Source organism: Pan paniscus, chromosome 6, assembly GCF_029289425.2.
Source record: "Pan paniscus chromosome 6, NHGRI_mPanPan1-v2.0_pri, whole genome shotgun sequence".
NCBI classification, from domain to species: Eukaryota; Metazoa; Chordata; class Mammalia; order Primates; family Hominidae; genus Pan; species Pan paniscus.
Window position 1 is genome coordinate 79,241,185 of NC_073255.2, and position 17,337 is coordinate 79,258,521.

Below are 17,337 nucleotides of genomic sequence, written 5' to 3' on the forward strand. Positions count from 1 at the left end.
CCCCAACCTATTTTCAGAGTTGGATACAGACAGCCCCTCCTCCAGGAACTGGTTTTTGATTTCAGTCCCCTACTCACACCCTCCATTGTGATGGGTCTCTTTATCTGTGTATCAAACCTTTTCAATAAATCTAAGATGCAGAGGATGGAATCTAAATCCTCTGAGATGCTCCATCCTCTGCATCTCAGATTTACTGAAAAGGTTAAGCTGGGTGCAGTGGCTCATGCCTGTAATCCCAGCGCTTTGGGAGGCCAAGGCAGGTGGATCACTTGAGGTCAGGAGTTCAAGACCAGCCTGGCTAACATGGTGAAAACCCATCTCTACCAAAAATATAAAAAATTAGCCAGATGTGGTGGTATGCACCTGTAATCCCAGCTACTCATGAGGCTGAGGCAGGAGAATCGCTTGAACCCGTGAGGTGAAGGTTGCAGTGAGCAGAGATCATGCCACTGTACTCCAGTCTGGGCAACAGAGCAAGACTCTATATCAAAATAAATAGATAAATAAGTTAGATACACAGAGTATTCTCCCCAGGGGCATCTGTGAGTTTTACCTCTCCACTCTCCCCCAGTGTTGCCCCAGCTACTCATCTTCCTTTTTTTTTTTTTTTTTTTTTTTTGGTATTATTCACATTTCCCTGGAAGTCAGACAGCCAGTGTTCATTAGAAAGGCCCCTTAGACTAGGTCCCCTCCCCACTCCCTTCATACTGCATTACTGCCAGGGCCACCAGGGTCAGGGCATGTGCACAAAGCAGGAGTTGGGTCTGCAGCAGGTTCTGGGGTTCAAAGAACGGAACAATGGGAGCTGAGGCTCAGGGACCTCCCACCCCAACTCTCTCTGATGACAGAAAAACTGGAGGCTCCCATTAAAAAAGTGCTCAGGCTCATATGAGCTGCCTGCCCTTAGAGAGGTCTAAGTTTACTCTCCTTCCATTGGAACCACTTGAGGGAGAGTCTGAGTCCAGCTCAGGCCAAACCTCACTGAGCTTTGCAAGCAGGCAGCTCTGCAGCTTCACCACTCTGGGAACAGGGACTGATGGCTGATGTGGAATCTTCAACATTCATAGGGAAGAGGGGCCTGATGCCTCAGCTCACAGAGGCAGCCGTGAGGCTCTCATGAAAGGAGGTTTGCCAAGTGCTGAGATCTAAGGGTGTAGTCCTGGATTCTCTTTTCCCAAGCCTCAGGATCCTGGTTCCAGCCCTGCCCATCCCAGGCTCACTCCCATCCATATAATCCTTTCTGGCAGGGTCTCCCATCACCAGATAACTGGAAAATGTGCCCAGGATGGAGGCAACACCCTGTGCCATCGGGTGGTGATGGGGATGAGTATCCAATTTTGGGTGTCCATTCAAGGCCTGTCCCCTGAAGTCTCATAATCCCCTGTCTCCTGGACCCTCCTATCTACATCTTCCACTTAAAAAAGCCAAAGACACTCAGCTGCCTCTCCCCAACTCTCTCCCCTCCTCCTAGCTGGCCTCCAAAAACATGAACCCCCATGTTCCCATGTTAACTCTGTGGTGAGATTTTTACAAGTCACAATGTTATGTGGTCCCTGCCCCCACTATTTCCCAAATCCAGCTCTTCCAGGCTTTTACTCAGATTTGTCCTATAGAGGCATTTCAAGGACTGTTGCCACAGGAGGGAAGGGCTACGGGAGAAAGGCCCCTTGCTCTTTTGATGTGGAGGCCTCCGGCTGTGAGGGAGGAGCTCTTCCCTCTGACTCCCTGGAGCTCCTCCCCATCACAGGGACACTGCCTTTTTGCTGCTTTAGCCCCATCTGGCCTCTCTGTGGTTTCGTCTCCAGGGTGGCCAACATGGATGTCTTCATCTGCTAGAGTCAAAGAAAAGGTCAGTGATACTATGCTCCCTTCACCCAGTTATGCCCAGTTACACTGACCTGGTATCCTGGATAACTGGTGTGAGTAAGCTGGTCCAATGCTCCTGTCATCTCCGGTAAGTTCTGATTCTAGATTGACTCCCTGCTCCAACACTCCCTGTATGTGGAACCTTGGGCATGCAGCCAGGCCTCCCTGAGACTGTTTTCTCAACTTGAAAGTGTGATGGGAACCACCTACCTCACTGGGCCTTGTGAGGACTCAGTTATATGTAGCTGTCACCATTGTTCTCATCATCTCAGGAAGAGCCAGGCACAAGCACTCTCAAAGTTCTTTTCTCCTTTGAAGCTCATCATTAGCCCCTCTCAGTCTCATCATCCCTACATTTTTTGGATAAGAAAACAGAGGCCCAAAGAGGGCAGTGACTTGCCCAGGGCCCTAGAGAAGAGGCCGGCTCCTTCCCACACCTGGAGGCACTGACCCAGCTGACTTTACCCCGCAGCCCAGCACTATCCCTGACTAGGGTCCCATCTTCGTTCTCCATGCTTGTTTAGGTCCTCAGGCAGGCTCAGCTTTGGTGGGAAAGAAACAGGGTGTTTTGGGAGGTCTGGGTGAGTGGCACCACTAACCAATCTGCTAGGCCCTCACCTCTCAGTCTCACTGAGACACTCCATTAATTGGAAGCAGACCCAAAATTGCTTCACAGACTGAAGGTGATAATTGTCTGCAGCCAGCTGGTGCAGCTGCATCTCCTGGAGGACTTTGATCTCCTGCAGCTAAAGGGAAAGACAGGATGCTGAGACAGGGCCTGCAGCATACACATAACTATAATTCAGAAATTGATATACACACACGTAAATATAATCAGAAAGTGATATAATCTTATATGCAACGTTAAATACAAATGTCCCTCAGGCAGGGCCAGGCCCCCAACACAAGGATAAATCGCTGCCTGAACATGCTGCAGGCAAAAACCTGTCACTCTTTCCTCATTCAGCCCAGTGTCTCATTACATCTCCTGTCGATCAGGGTCTAAATGTGTGGGGCGGAGAACCCCAGCCAATCAGTGGTGCTAGCGTGAAAACTGCCCAATCAGGTGCGCAGCTAGAGAGGAAGAGGCGGGCTCTTCAATAGGGCAAGGCCTTTGTCTCCTAGCTCCTAGGCTCTGAGTCCAGTACCCGTCTGTACTATTCCATCTCTTCCGCTCCATTAGCTCCTCGGTGACTCCACCATAGCCCCTGTTATCCTGTGACCTGCAGGTACTGGGAGATCCATAGGGAAGAAGGCGGAACATCCGGAGGCTGGGAAATGGTGAGTGCGCGTAGTGGGTGTCCGGAGAAGGGGGAAGAGGCTGTTTGAATCCGGCCGGAACTGGCTGCGGTGGGATCTTGGCCTCGCGGTCAGCTCTGCAGCAGCTCCGAGTCCCCGTGGGCACAGTTCAGTCCTCACTTCCCTCCGTCGCAGATTAGGAGCTGAGCCAGCAGCCAAAACCCGAGCGTCTTGTTTTGTCCATAAACGCGAATTTCTTTCCAGCCCAGAGCCTTTTTGGGCAGCTCTGTGTCGCAATCCCGAGTCTCCTCCAGATTGTGCGGGGACGTCATAAGACGAGAATCCTCATTCAGGGTCTGGAGTTCCTCCGTGGAAGAAGCAGTGGGCCTTGGGGTCCCCAGTCCCTCCTTTCTCCTTTTAAAAATTGTGGCTTATTTTATTTATTTATTTTGGAGACAGTGTCTCACTCTGTGCCCAGGCTAAAGTGCAGTGGCAAGATTTCGGCTCACTGCAGCCTCCACCTCCTGGGCTCAGATGATCCTCCCACCCCAGCTCCCCAAGTAGCTAGGACTAGGGAGACATGCGCCGCCACCTCGCCTGGTTTTGTGGTTTTGTTTTTTGTTTGTTTGTTTTGTAGAGACGGGTTTTTGCCATGTTGCTCAGCCTGGTCTCGAACTCCTGAGCTCAGGTGATCCGCCCCCCTCGGGCCTCCTAAAGTGCCGGGATTACATGCATGAGCCACTGTCGTAGCCTAAATTGAGGCATCTTTAGGATATAGTTTCGAAGTGTTTTCCAGCCCAACTCTCCTATTTAAATGTAATACCCCATGTTGGAGGTGGGGCCTGGTGGAAAGTGATTGGATTATGTGCGTGAATTTCTCATGAATAATTTAGCATCATTCCTCTTGGTATTGACCTCTCGATAGTGAGTGAGTTCCCTGAAGTTCTTATTTAAAAGTGTATAGCAACCCCCTTGCCTTCTTTTCAAGCTCCTGCTTCACCTTGCACCAGGATTTTAAGCTTCCTGGGTGGGGCCCCCCCAGAAGCAGATGCTGGTGTTATGCTTTCTGTACAGCCTGTGGAACCATGAGCCAGTTAATCCTCTTTCTTATAAATTACCCAGTCTGAGGCATTTATAGTAATGCCAGAACCGATTAATACAAACAGTTTATTTGCACAAACAGCAATTTATGAATCAGAGAATACCCAACTATGGTCTGGGGGCTCAAAGGAGAGACTTGGAACAAAAGGCTTTTGTAAGAGGTATGAGGAAGCAAACCAGATTCAGTATTTGATTGGTTACAGTTATGTATTGCATTTGCACCCATCCAGTGGAAATGTCCTGGTTATGTACTTAGAGCTTTATTGGCAGCTTGTGGTTGGTTAAGCCTAAGTTTTGTGTTTTTTTTTTTTTTCTCAAAGTTAGTAATTTGTAAGAAATTCCTTCGACGTAGTTAGGTTTCCTTAGGCAGAATCCCAGAGCATCATGGCCATTTCAGCCTAATTGCCAGCTATTTAGTTATTTTAATGCTCTACAGGGTCGTTGGTTTTGTCTGCAATTTTCAAATGTTTGGCAAGCAGGGTCTCAAATCCAAAACTTCTCCCAGCCTAACTGTTATAGGGACTGTAGAAAATTCTACATTTCCAATTTCTTTCCCACATTCCCCAATGCCGACTATCCCTGTCCAAATCACATTATCAGCTATTAGTCCTTTATTTAATTTCAAAACGGACGTGGCATTTTAATTGTTTATTTTTGTTTAAGAGAGCAGTAGGTGGCTCTTTTTAATTTCGTCTGTTCGTGAACATTTCACATAACAGGAAAGCAGAGAGTAATCACCTGACGCTCTGCGCATCTCCTCTCATCTTCTCTAGGCACGCGCGCCTTCCCAGCATGTCTTTGGATCCTTTGCAGGGTGATGTGTCCTCAGTCACTCTCCTGTATTTTCCTGGTTCCAAGTATTACAGCTTTCTGGGGATGACCCAAGATACCCACAAGGACCATATCTCTTGGAGTGTCTAGCAAACATTAACCCCTGGGTCATCTCCTTTCAGAGAAGAGCCTGAGGTATTGGGTGGAGCCTCTCAGGGGAGCAGCTGGATGCCCTCGTGCTGAGAGCAGTTTCCTGATACACCCTTCCTCTAAAAAGCTAACTGCTTTAACATTAAGATTTTTTCCCTCTCAACCCTAGCTTTCCTTTCTGCAGACACATTGGTGCTCAACCAATCAGGTGCTGGTATTGAGGGAAAAAGGCACAAATGCATCTTGCCCTCTGGTTTCTCTCAGGCTTGTGAAGGAGAATAACTGTCCCAAAGTATAGGAAAGACCCACCCTAGTGAGGGCGTGTATAAATTTGCAAAGCAAAATACACAGCTGCCACACAGGGGGCAAGTGCAGTGTCTTTTGGGAGAGTGATGATCAAGTACTTCAGTGAGCAGAATGGGGGTGGGAGAATCTCTCAAGTGATTGACACATGAATCTAAAACATTTGTGTTCCAGTCAGCACTACTTCACCCCGTGTTTGTTGCCTTGAATATATATGTTCAGTTATTTCAACTTCAGTTTTTCATTAATTGTATAATGGATTTTATCATTAGAGCTTGAAAGATTAAAAAAAACCACAAATGTTTTCTAAGAGAAAAGAGGTAGATTTCAGAAAAAAAATAGTTTATATTCCATTGGTTAAAAATTCTCATTTACCTTTTATGTATTGCACAGTGAATGTAGTAAGATTCTGAGGTCTGTTCTGTTTTAGCATGATTTCAAACAGAATCCCAGGGCTTAGCTTTGGGAATGCTACCTGGGAAAAGACAGAGGAAATGTCTGTCTCATGATGGTTGCAGAAAAATAAATACATTTTTACAAGAAAGCGTGGTAGATTAACACGTAAATTACAAACATTCATGAAAACATCAGTTTCTGTCTCGTGCAGAGTGGAGAATTTGTGGTAGTGGGCAACTCATTATTTTTTAGAAAAATTTCTACTTCATAGGAAATATTTATGTGTACACAATAAAAAAGTATTTGCCACTATACATACATATCTTTGCTCAGGTAATACGTAACCTAAAGCAATATGATTGTCTAGTATAATTGTAGCCAGTAAATCAGTAGCTTTTTTTTTTTTTTAAGCTGCAATGGATGCAACAATTTTATCAGTAATTCTTTCTAAGCTTATAAAAATATTTTAAATCATATGTTCATGGGAAGTGACACCTCACCAAGGCAAAAGCATTTTTTCCAATAAAGTGCATGAAGGTGTTCTTTGAAAGCCAGGCAGATAATTAGCAGATTTTTTTCAAATAGAATCTTCATCTAAAACAGATTGGTGGCCAAGCCTGCAGAAAGTTAGAGAGAATTTGTCCAGTGCTGGGTTTTTGCAGAGCTATGTATGGAGAGGGCGGTGACCAAATATTCTAAAAGATATTGGTCTTCAATTTAGTGGCATAGGTATTGGCCAAGAAAATCTAATATGGTTCCTTCCAACAAATTTGAAGTAAATCTTTTTCTTCATAAAAATCTTGTTTAAAAAAGAAAATCAAATTTTATTCTTGTATTATTATATTATTATTAAAGCTAATTTTAAGAAAACCTTATAAACAGATGTATTCAATCTCAGTCAGCTGACCATACAAGATAAGATTTCTAGAAACATTTTATAACCCCTTAAAATTTTCTTTATTCTCTTTCTCCAACTTTCTATATCCATTGAATTTACCTCATTTTCTTTATCTTTTATTCTTTCAATTTTTTGTATTCTTTAACCTCTAAACCCAGCAAAATTGCCTTCTCTTTAAGAAAAACCACATCCTCTTGTCTCTTTCTAAAATAATTTTTTTCACCAAGAAACACATCTTATTTTCCTTGTACACTCTGTATGTAAAATTGTTTCTCTCCTTAACAATAGTTTTAGTTATTATATCTTAGCCAGAATTTTAATTTTTAGTAATCTGAATATATAGTGAAAGCCTGAGAAGTAAGCAATTTTAACTATTAGTCATGTAGTAAACATTTAGAAATATATATTTTATAATTTTTAGAAACATAGGATTTTAAATGGAAACATTTTTAATGTGGAATAGGACATACTTACTAACAGATCTAAATATCTTTTGTTTCTGTGAAGAAACCAAAAATATTTAGCTTAAACTTATATTTAAAAATTAATATCTTAGCATTTTATCTTATTTAGAGATAATCTAGATGTTTAATGAATAGCCATTATTTAATGTAGGTTAGCAACAGTCTAAGATTATAGTTTCCATAAAGATTTGAGAAACTATTTAAACACATTACAAAGCAATTAGTATTGTAAGTTTTAAGCTTTTGTCCCATTTACATCTGTTTTATTTATTTATTCTTAATTATTTTTGTAAAATCTCATGAAACATTAGACTGATACACTCATCTGAAGTTAAACTTTCTATTATCCATTTTTGTATTACTGTATTGGACAAGTTATAAAAGCAATAAACTTTCTACATATATATTTTTCTATATATATATATTTTGCTGAGAAGTCAGAAGACACTGTTTTTTATTAAATCAACAAACTAGTCATATTTGCCAAAAGATTTACTCAATTCACATATTCTTGAAAAATATTTGGGCTTTTTTTTTAATTCATGAAAACTTATTTATCTTTAATTTAGTACCATGTAGATAATATACAAACACATTTATAGACATATACATACATGTAGACACAAAATATAACTTACTCATGTTTGTATCTAACAGCCCTAGAGAGGGAGTTCATTGTAAAAGGGAGTAGAGCTTCAGGCCCCAAAAAAACCTGTTTACCCACAACTTCCGGGGCTTCATGAGGAAAAACAGGTACCCTGCCAAAGAAGGAGAAGCCTGTGGCGCTTTATCTGTGTTCTTCAAGGGGTCCCAGGCTGCTAGAAGTTTCCTTTAGGTGTCCTCCTTAGTGACAAAAGGTTTTAAGTGGAAGATGAGAAAGATAGAAGTAAATGGAAGAATTAATTCTAGATGAGACAGTTTGAGATTTTGTTTTCCAAACAGCCGGTAAAGTTTTACATTATCCTTGGCAAAAATCATGTCAGCAAGAGAAGAAACAGGCACATAGAGATACCAGTTTAGGGAGAGAGAAATTCAGTTGACAAAAGACCTTATATGAAAAAACCATAGGCCTCAAATTTATGTATGTATAATATGTGTGTGTATGTATGCATATGTATGTATATGTGTGTGTGTGTGTGTGTGTATGTATATATAGCCTGATTGTCAATTTTAAATAAATGGACTTTTGACTGTAGAGCTTTTAAATTTTTTAAATTTAGATTTTACCCAGGTAAATCGAAAACATTTCTTTACTTTTTCTTTCTAAAATTTACATCAAGAAGAAATTTTGGAGATGGGACATTTTTGTTTATTGGAGGTATAGGGTGATCACTATTTAAAGCTGTATTTAAAATATTTAAAACTATTTAATATTTGAACATTTATCTTTGGAATTTTTGAGTAAATAGTTTTCTTTTTTCCAAACCACAGTATACAGTTTTATTTAGTCCTGGAGAGGAGACTAAACAAACAAAGCAACAAAAGTTTCTATTACACTCTAAACATAAACTGAAATTTTAAGTTGAAGGCATATCTGAACTAGTGACTAAAAACCAACACATTCATGAGGCCAAATCCAAGAAATCCTGTGTGGCTTTAAAACTTCAGAGAAAGAACAAAAAAAATTGTAGCTCTGGTATAATCAAAACTTCTCCTAAGCACAGCTTACCGCAAATGGGGTACAGTCTTTATTTTCAGGCCATATTTTCTAGTATCTCAGCTTCTCAGCTTACCATCTGCCCACAAAGGCCAGACACAAGATTTTAAGAAATGGTTGGTAAAACAGGAGAAAAAAAAGCTGTCTATGGGAGTAGACAAGTTTACAAATGTGTACTCCAAAAGATCAAGAGTAATAATAAAATAATGAAAACAAATACATTATTAATTAATTATTATGTGGGTAATGTTTTTTGCCTAAGCTAGAGATATTCACTGAGATAAAATTTAGAGGTTTGGTCTAAAAAACTTCAATTTTTTTTTCCCAATTTGATCTTAGCTGGAATGCTGTTTTGCTAATTCTCTGGATGTTAACATTTCAAATACATGGTAAGATTTACGTCTCCTAGAGGCTGAGAAAAGACTGGAAAAAGTTAAAGTATGTATTGTAAAATGTACTTTGAAATCTCTTACTAGAATTTAGCCAGGCAAAACAGAAAGAAGGCCTTTCATTAAATTTCATTCTAAAACCTGCCTTTTCCAATTGTGCATGGAAAGATATTAATTTAGAACTGTCAAAAGACCTTCATTTTTGTCATTGCATTTTGGGGTCATCTGAAGTCATGTCGGTCCATTTACCCAGGCATTTGCAAGGTGAAGCTCCATAGGTATTATACATAAGTTCAGCTTATGTTTCTAAGGGATGTTACCTAGAAGGAAAGGCATGGTTTTGATGATCAGTTTTCCATAATTTAGAAACTTTTCAAAGGTGATCATGGCCAGAGCAGTGTACCAGGGCTAAGTGTGCTGTGTATGAGCATCACTCCTCAAGGTGTCACCCAAGAGTTGCTGATTATAGTGCTGGGTGAGCAATGCTTATGTTTACCTTCCAGCTTAGCTAAAAGTCTCTGCAGGTGTTTTTCTTTTGGGAAGACCCTGTGAGACTGGTACACATCACTGAAACTCATCCTAACACCTCCAGATAGTGAATAGGTCTCATGAGATCTGATGGTTTTTTAAACAGGAGTTCCCCTGCACAATTTCTCTCTTTTTTTTTTTTTTTTTTGCCTGCTGCCATCCACATAAGATATGACTTGCTCCTTCTTGCCTTCCACCATGATTGTGAGGCCTCCCCAGCCAGAGTGCGCAGGCAGAAGTTTGATGCAGGGGTGTGGCCCTCCTCATGGAGAACATCTGCTAGAGCAGTCCAGGAGGGAAATGTGGGGTCAGAGCCCCCACACAAAGTCCCTACTGGGGCACTGCCTAGTGAAGCTGCAAGAAGAGGGCCAGTGCCCTCCAGACCCCAGAATGGTAAATCCACTGCAGCTTGCACCGTGCACCTGGAAAAGCTGCAGACACTGGATGCCAGCCTATGAAAGCAGCCAGGAGGGGGGCTATACCCTGCAAAGCCACAGGGGCGGAGCTGCCCAAGGCCATGGAAGCTCACTTCTTGCATCAGTGTGACCTGGATGTGAGACATGAAGTCAAAGGTGATCATTTTGGAGCTTTAAGATTTGACTGGCCTGCTGGATTTCAAACTTGCGTGAGACCTGTAGCCCCTTTGTTTTGGCCAATTTCTCCCATTTGAAGTGGCTGTATTTACCCAGTGCCTTTACCCCCATTGTAAGTAGGAAGTAACTAACTTGCTTTTTGATTTTACAGGCTCGTAGGCAGAAGGGACTTGCCTTGTCTTGGATGAGACTTTGGACTGTGGACTTTTAAGTTAATGCTGAAATTAGTTGAGACTCTGGGAGACTGTTGAGAAGGCATGACTGATTATGAAATGTGAAGATACGAGATTTAGGAAGGGCACGGGGCAGAATGATAGGGTTTGACTGTGTCCCCACCCAAATCTCATCTGGAAGTCCCACATGTAGGAAGGACCTGGTGGGAGGTAATTGAATCATGGGAGCAAGTCTTTCCCATGCTGTTCTCCTGATAGCGAATAAGTCTCATGAGATCTGATAGGTTTTTTTGTTGTTGTTGTTGTTGTTTTTCTTTGGAGACAGAATCTCACTCTGTCCCCCAGGCTGGAGTGCAGTGGCACAATCTCGGCTCACTGCAATCTCCGCCTCCTGGGTTCAAGCGATTCTCCTGCCTCAGCCTCCTGAGTAGCCAGGGTTACAGGTGTGTGCCACTATGCCCAGGTAAATTTTGTATTTTTAGTAGAGATGGAGTTTCACCATGTTGGTCAGGCTGGTCTCAAACTCCTGACCTTGTGATCTGCCCACCTCAGCCTCCTAAAGTGCTGGGATTACAGGCGTGAGCCACTGCACTGGGCTGAGATCTGATAGTTTTAAAAAGAGAAGTTCCCCTCCACACATTTTTTTTTGTTTTGCCTGCCACCATCCATGTAAGATGTCACTCATTCCTCCTTGCATTCCGCCATAATTGTGAGGCCTCCCCAGCCATGTGGAACTGTAAGTCCAATTAAACCTTTTACTTTTGTAAATTGCCCAGTCTCAGGTATGTCGTTACCCGCAGCATGAAAACACACTAATACACGGAGTGGGCGGGACATGACTGCTTCCTCATTCCTGTGTCTCTGGGCCTAATTATTTAGAGGTTAACTCACATTAATCAGATAAAAAAGTTGTGTCTAATTTCTCATTGTTAATAGATTATGTGTATCCAGCACAGGGGTGGAAGCAGTAGGGGGAGAAGGCTGTTCTGGAACACCCATCTGGGCATAAATACCCTAACCATGAGCTGCCAGGCTCTGTGAGGGAGGCACAGATGTACAGCAGGAATTAGTATATGCAGAGGCTCTCTCAGTAAGTAGCTGTTTTGGGCTGGCTTCTGCTTGCAACGAAAGCCATGCCCTGGATATGAGGGTGGCCTTCCCTCAATGCACACACATGTCTGAAAGCACACCTCAGTTTCTGGTTGGTCTATGCAGTGAAAGAAAAACTCATCTTCAGGTTTGTCTTCAAAAGGAGAGAAAGATGAGGTTGCTTAGAACCTCAGGAATTAAACTTGCTGGGGTAGAGACCAATATATGTTTCTTGCTATAATCGCATTCTCACACTGACACAGCTCTTTACGATATGCTATGACCAAGGCTCCCTACAGGCACATAGAGGTCTCTCTCTTCTATCTTAATAGCTGCTGAGTGTTCTAATATAGATGGTGGCATGAGACTATTCACCCTTTGCCCTGTGAATAAACATAGCTGCTCTGTCTGTTATTTTGCTATGACAAATAAGGTCACAGGGAATAACCTCAGAAATATTTGTTTAATGTTTGTAAAGCTCTGTTGCACGGTATAGTCATAGAATTGAGTTTCCAGGCTTCAAAGTTAATGCTTAGGTATTTTGTATATTCTCTTCTAATTTGATTGCACAGGATTGTCTGTTTTTTACAGCATCACTGAATATTGTGGAATTTTTTATAACTGAGATGTAAAAATAGGTATCTCTCTGTAGTCTTAGTGTACATTTCCATTTTTATGATATTATTTTCAAATTTATGAGCCAACTGCCTTTATTCATCAACTTTTTGTCTATTGTGTTAAATACCTAAAATTGTGTTAAAATTGATGTCTCTAGGATGTTACAAAATTTTTTAGGTGATTTTTGTGTCTTTTAAAGTATTTTAAGGTTGTTCTTTTATATGTTTTACATATCTCTTTAAAATTTTCTCCTAGATGTATTTATTGTAGCTTTGGTAATGCCATCTTTTCCCCCTCATTATATTTGCTAAATTTTCACTGGTTTTCTATATGAAAATTATTAAAAATAATATTGTAAAATATGCATAACATAGAATATATTATTTTAATCCATTATTAAGTGTACATAGGCCGGGTATGGTGGCTCAGGCCTGTAATCCCAGCACTTTGGGAGGCTGAGGTTCGCGGATCACAAGGTCAGGAGTTTGAGACCACCCTGGCCAATATGGTGAAACTCCATATCTACTAAAAAATACAAAGATTAGCTGGATTTGGTGGTGTGCACCTGTAGTCTCAGCTACTCAGGAGGCTAAGGCAGGAGAATCACTTGAACCCAGGAGCCAGAGGTTGCAGTGAGCCAAGATCACGCCACTGCACTCCAGCCTGGCAACGGAGTGAGACTTCATCTCAAAAAAAAAAAAAAGTGTACATAAAGTGACAATAAAGTATATTCACACTGTTTTGCAACCATAACCACCATTGATGTTCATAATTCTTTTTGTCTTGCAAAGTTGAAACTCTATATATTTCCCATTGTCCACTGTCTTATAACCACCATTCTACTTTCCTTCTCTCTGAATTCTACCATTCTCGGTCAGTTATGTAAGTGGAGTCATACAGTATTTGTTCTTTTGGAAATGGCTTGTTTCAGTTAGCATAATGTCCTCAAGGTTCAGCATGTGTCAAATTTATTTTCCCCTTTAAGGGTTAATAATATTTCATTGCATGTAAATAATGCATTTTGTTTATTCGTTGCTGAAGACATGGGTTGCTTCCAGCTTTTGGCTATTGTGAATAGTGCTGCCATAAACACAAGCATACGAATATTTTTTCAATCCCCTGCTTTTAATTATTTTGGATATATATTTAGTAATGAAATAGCTGGATCATATAATTCTATGTTCTAAATAGAAGAATGTTCATTTTATGTTTGTTTTTTTCAAGAAATGTCCACATTGTTTTTATAGTGGCTGCACCATTTTACATTTGCACCAGGAGTTAAAAAGCATTCTAATTTCTCCCTCCTCTTTACACCACTTGCTCTTTTAGGGATTATGTTGTTTTTTGTGTAATAGCCATTGTCATGTGTGTGAAGTGGTATTTCAATATGATAGAGCATTGATTTTTATATTTATTTTATAAACAGGTTTATTTTATATCCTGCCACTATGCTAAATCTTGGTATTTGTTGAATCTCTTGGGTTGCTAGGTATATTGATATCATCTAAAAGTAGAAATTATGTTTTTATTTTTTTTATTTTTTTCCTTTGGGAATCATGTTTGATAAGGCTATGTACGATATGCCAGGCACTATTCTAAGAAGTGCTAAGATAGTAACTCGTGACATCAAAATACAGTGTGAGCAGGAGTGAAGATATGGACATTTCTAAAATTACAGCTGAGAATGTGACAAAAGACATCTAATAGAGAAAAAAGTTGGCTTTAAAAATGGCCTGAAACTTATCCCAACAATTAAAAAGTCAACTTTTATAAGTTACACAGGCTCTTTGTGTCTCACAGCTCTCATTTGTGAAACAGAAATAATAACATATTATTTATTTTATTGTTGAGTATGTTAAGAGGCAGTAATATCCTGACTTGAAAATTAAAATATCAGTGTAGTTAACTGAGTAACAGTAATAAGAATATGTCAATTATTGGAATAGATTAGATAATAGTTTATTTAGTAGGAGCATCAACATTTTCATCCTACAAAAAATGTACATCTTTCTGTTTACTCTTTACAAAACTACTTAGTCACTCTCTATTAATTACTAAAACCTCCTAATTCTTAGTAAGGCCTTTCTAGGGCCACCTAAACTTACAGTCTTTAACCACACTGTTTATCAGGATTCCCTTCTTTAGCTCCTTTTTTCCTTATCTTGCCTGGTGCAAACCACAGTTTTGCTCTGCTTTTCTGTTGTATGTGTTTGTATAAAGACATCTGCCTTTGTGTAAATTCTAACCAATTATAGCTGTGACATTTTCCTCAAAACATGTAAATTCTGTGAGTTCTTTTTTATTTGAAATCTCCTATATCTTTACCATATTATGAGCACTCATTTGAAGTAATAAGCATTTAAAAAATACTAGATAAGAAATGTTGAAACAGCCCCCAAAGAATTATTTATAACAAATATTAAACTACAGTTTGTTGCGCGTGAAACACTTATGATTACATTTCAATAGGTTCAGTGCTCTCTAAGTATGTTTTTACAATGTATTTTTTAATTAACCTTAGGCAGTATACTGTTTTAAAAAGTAAAACAAAAATCTATTCACAATGGCAAAGACATGGAATTAACCCAAATGCCTTTCAACAGTGGACTGGATAAAGAAAATGTGGTACATATGTACCATGGAATACCGTGCAGCCGTAAGAAGGAAAAGGATCATGTTCTTGACAAGGACATGGATGGAGCTGGAAGCTGCTATTCTCAGCAAACTAACACAGGAACAGAAAACCAAACACTGCATGCTCTCATACTAATAAGTCGAAGCTGAATGATGAGTTACATGGACACCTTGGGGGAACAACACACCCTGGGGCCTGTCAGGGGGCGGGGAGAGCATCAGGAAGAACAGCTAATGGGTGCTGGGCTTAATACCTGGGTGATGGGTTGATCTATGCAGCAAACTACCATGACACACATTTACCTATGTAACAAACCTGCACATCCTGCATATATGACCCAGGACTTCAAATAAAAGTTGATTTTTTTTAAAAAGTAAAAAAAAAAATACCTAAAAGCAGGGGTATTTGTGGTACAAAAATTCATAGTAAACACATACCCACAAACTATTTGAAAACATCATAATCTGATCTCTTAATGCAGTTATATTCTCCTTTATTACTTAATAAAGTATAGATTCATGGCATAATTGTCAAAGGCTTCCATCTATTCCTACCACATATCCATTGTTGCTGATTTTGTTCATTTTCTTGTTTTGTTTTTGATTTGTTAATTTTCCAACAAAGCTGGGATAAAAGCATCTTCATGCTCATGCTATAATAACTTCTCACAATATGCCCTGGGTTACTCAAAAGAAAATGGAGTTGTTTTTCTCATGTTTTTGACACTTGGGTCAATCATCAACAAGTAACAGAAGCCAAGGACATGTGCGTGCCTGTGAGTTACTCAGCAAGTGTCAGGCAGGCCCTGGGCTGAAGGGAGACTCCAGGTGTCTCAGAAAAGGGAGGTTCTGCTCTAGTGCACACAGACTGTCACACTGTAAATTGTTCTGTGATGCCATGTTTCTCCCAAGGTCAACAGGAACTGAGGACACATAGGAAGTGAGTTATGATGTCAGACTCCTTCTCCCATTTAGCTACCAGTATGTGATTCTGCCCACCTGGACACATGCACACTATATAATAATGTGCTCACAACCCTCTTAGGACTAATCTCCATGCTCACAAATTGCATCTACATTTTCTTTGCTCCTAGAGTTTTCAGCCAAATACAAGGGCCTAGAGGACTTTAGACTTATCCCTGTCCCCAGACCCTAAACCTGGTGCATCCACGCAACTGGGCTTCTGAGTCACCTGATCATAGTCTCTTCTACCTGCATAGACACAGAAATAAGCCAGAGCCTAACCCTTTCTGAGCCACCATCTGTGTAGCACAAATTAGTCTTTCTACTAACTCTGGACTTTCCCCTGCCCATAGGTCCTGTAAAACTAAATAATTCAAAATTTAAGCTATTTGATATTCTAAATTATTCCAGGCCTCAAAGGAATGTAAACACAAGATCTGGGTAATACGACAGGCAGCAGTAACAAGGCAGCTGTAACCTTTGTTTTTCTGTTTATGGATTATACCTACGTCTACATCTGTATTCTTTTGTCAGGTGTTGTAAATGGCTGAAGTGCCCCATGGAAGACCTCTTTACCCTTCACTATTGACTTTCATTGTAGATTAACCTATTGCTTATGGCTATTGCATTGTCTTTTTTTTTTTTTTTTTTTTGAGACGGAGTCTCGATCAGTTGCCCAGGCTGGAGTGTAGTGGCACGATCTACGCTCACTGCAACCTCCGCCTCCCAGGTTCAAGTGATTCTCCTGCCTCAACCTCTTGAGTAGCTGGGATTACATGTGCCTGCCACCACACCCTGCTAATTTTTGTATTTTTAATAGAGACGGGGTTTCACCATATTGGTCAGGCTGGTGTCAAACTCCTGACCTTGTGATCTGCCTGCCTCAGTCTCCCAAAGTGCTGGGATTACAGGCATGAGCCGCCGCACCTGGCTGGCTATTGCATTGTCTTAAGATGAAAATGTTAAATACACTCTTAGGTTGTAAAGGAAAGAAAAACCAGTTGTAAAAAAAAGGTAGAAAAAATACAGTGTAACTGATTAATTTTTTTGTAAATCTTAAACCAGCCTTGTATAGAAACTTGTAGTCTTCTTAAATTTCTTTGTTTTTCGCCTGTAGAAATAAGAACTTAACTTTCAGCTATGAAGCACTCATCTCATTTCACTAGAGCCTTTGTCTCCTGGATGACTGTTTCTAGCTTTTCACTTGAATAAACTCTCTAAAACTGGATGTTGAGGCCTTATTGATTATTCAGATTATTTCAGATTAACAGTTCTTCATAACATCTTTCTTCTGCCTTTACTTCCTGACTAAACCCTCTTTCATGAGAACAAATTGTACCCAATGCCACTCCTCAGGTGCCTGATTCAAATGCCTACTGGAAATCAGATGTCCATGAGTTCAAGGTCATGGCCTTAGACCTGGCTGTTATAAGGGCAAATACAAATTAGAAATACCAGACTTAATTATCCAACTTGAAGATAAAAGACATTTTGCTCTCCTCTTT

The 17,337-nt window shown here is 40.4% G+C and overlaps 1 protein-coding gene across 1 annotated transcript in view; it reads left to right on the plus strand.

The window, feature by feature from the left end:
• Positions 1-224: 224 nt before the first annotated feature.
• ZNF727 (zinc finger protein 727) overlaps positions 225-17,337 on the plus strand; it is a 40,099-nt gene continuing 22,986 nt past the window's right edge. The window contains exon 1 of the mRNA XM_034964265.2: positions 225-3,147. Within this exon, the coding sequence (XP_034820156.1) occupies positions 3,145-3,147 (3 nt within the window). The 5' untranslated portion in view covers positions 225-3,144. The remainder of the gene's footprint in view (positions 3,148-17,337) is intronic.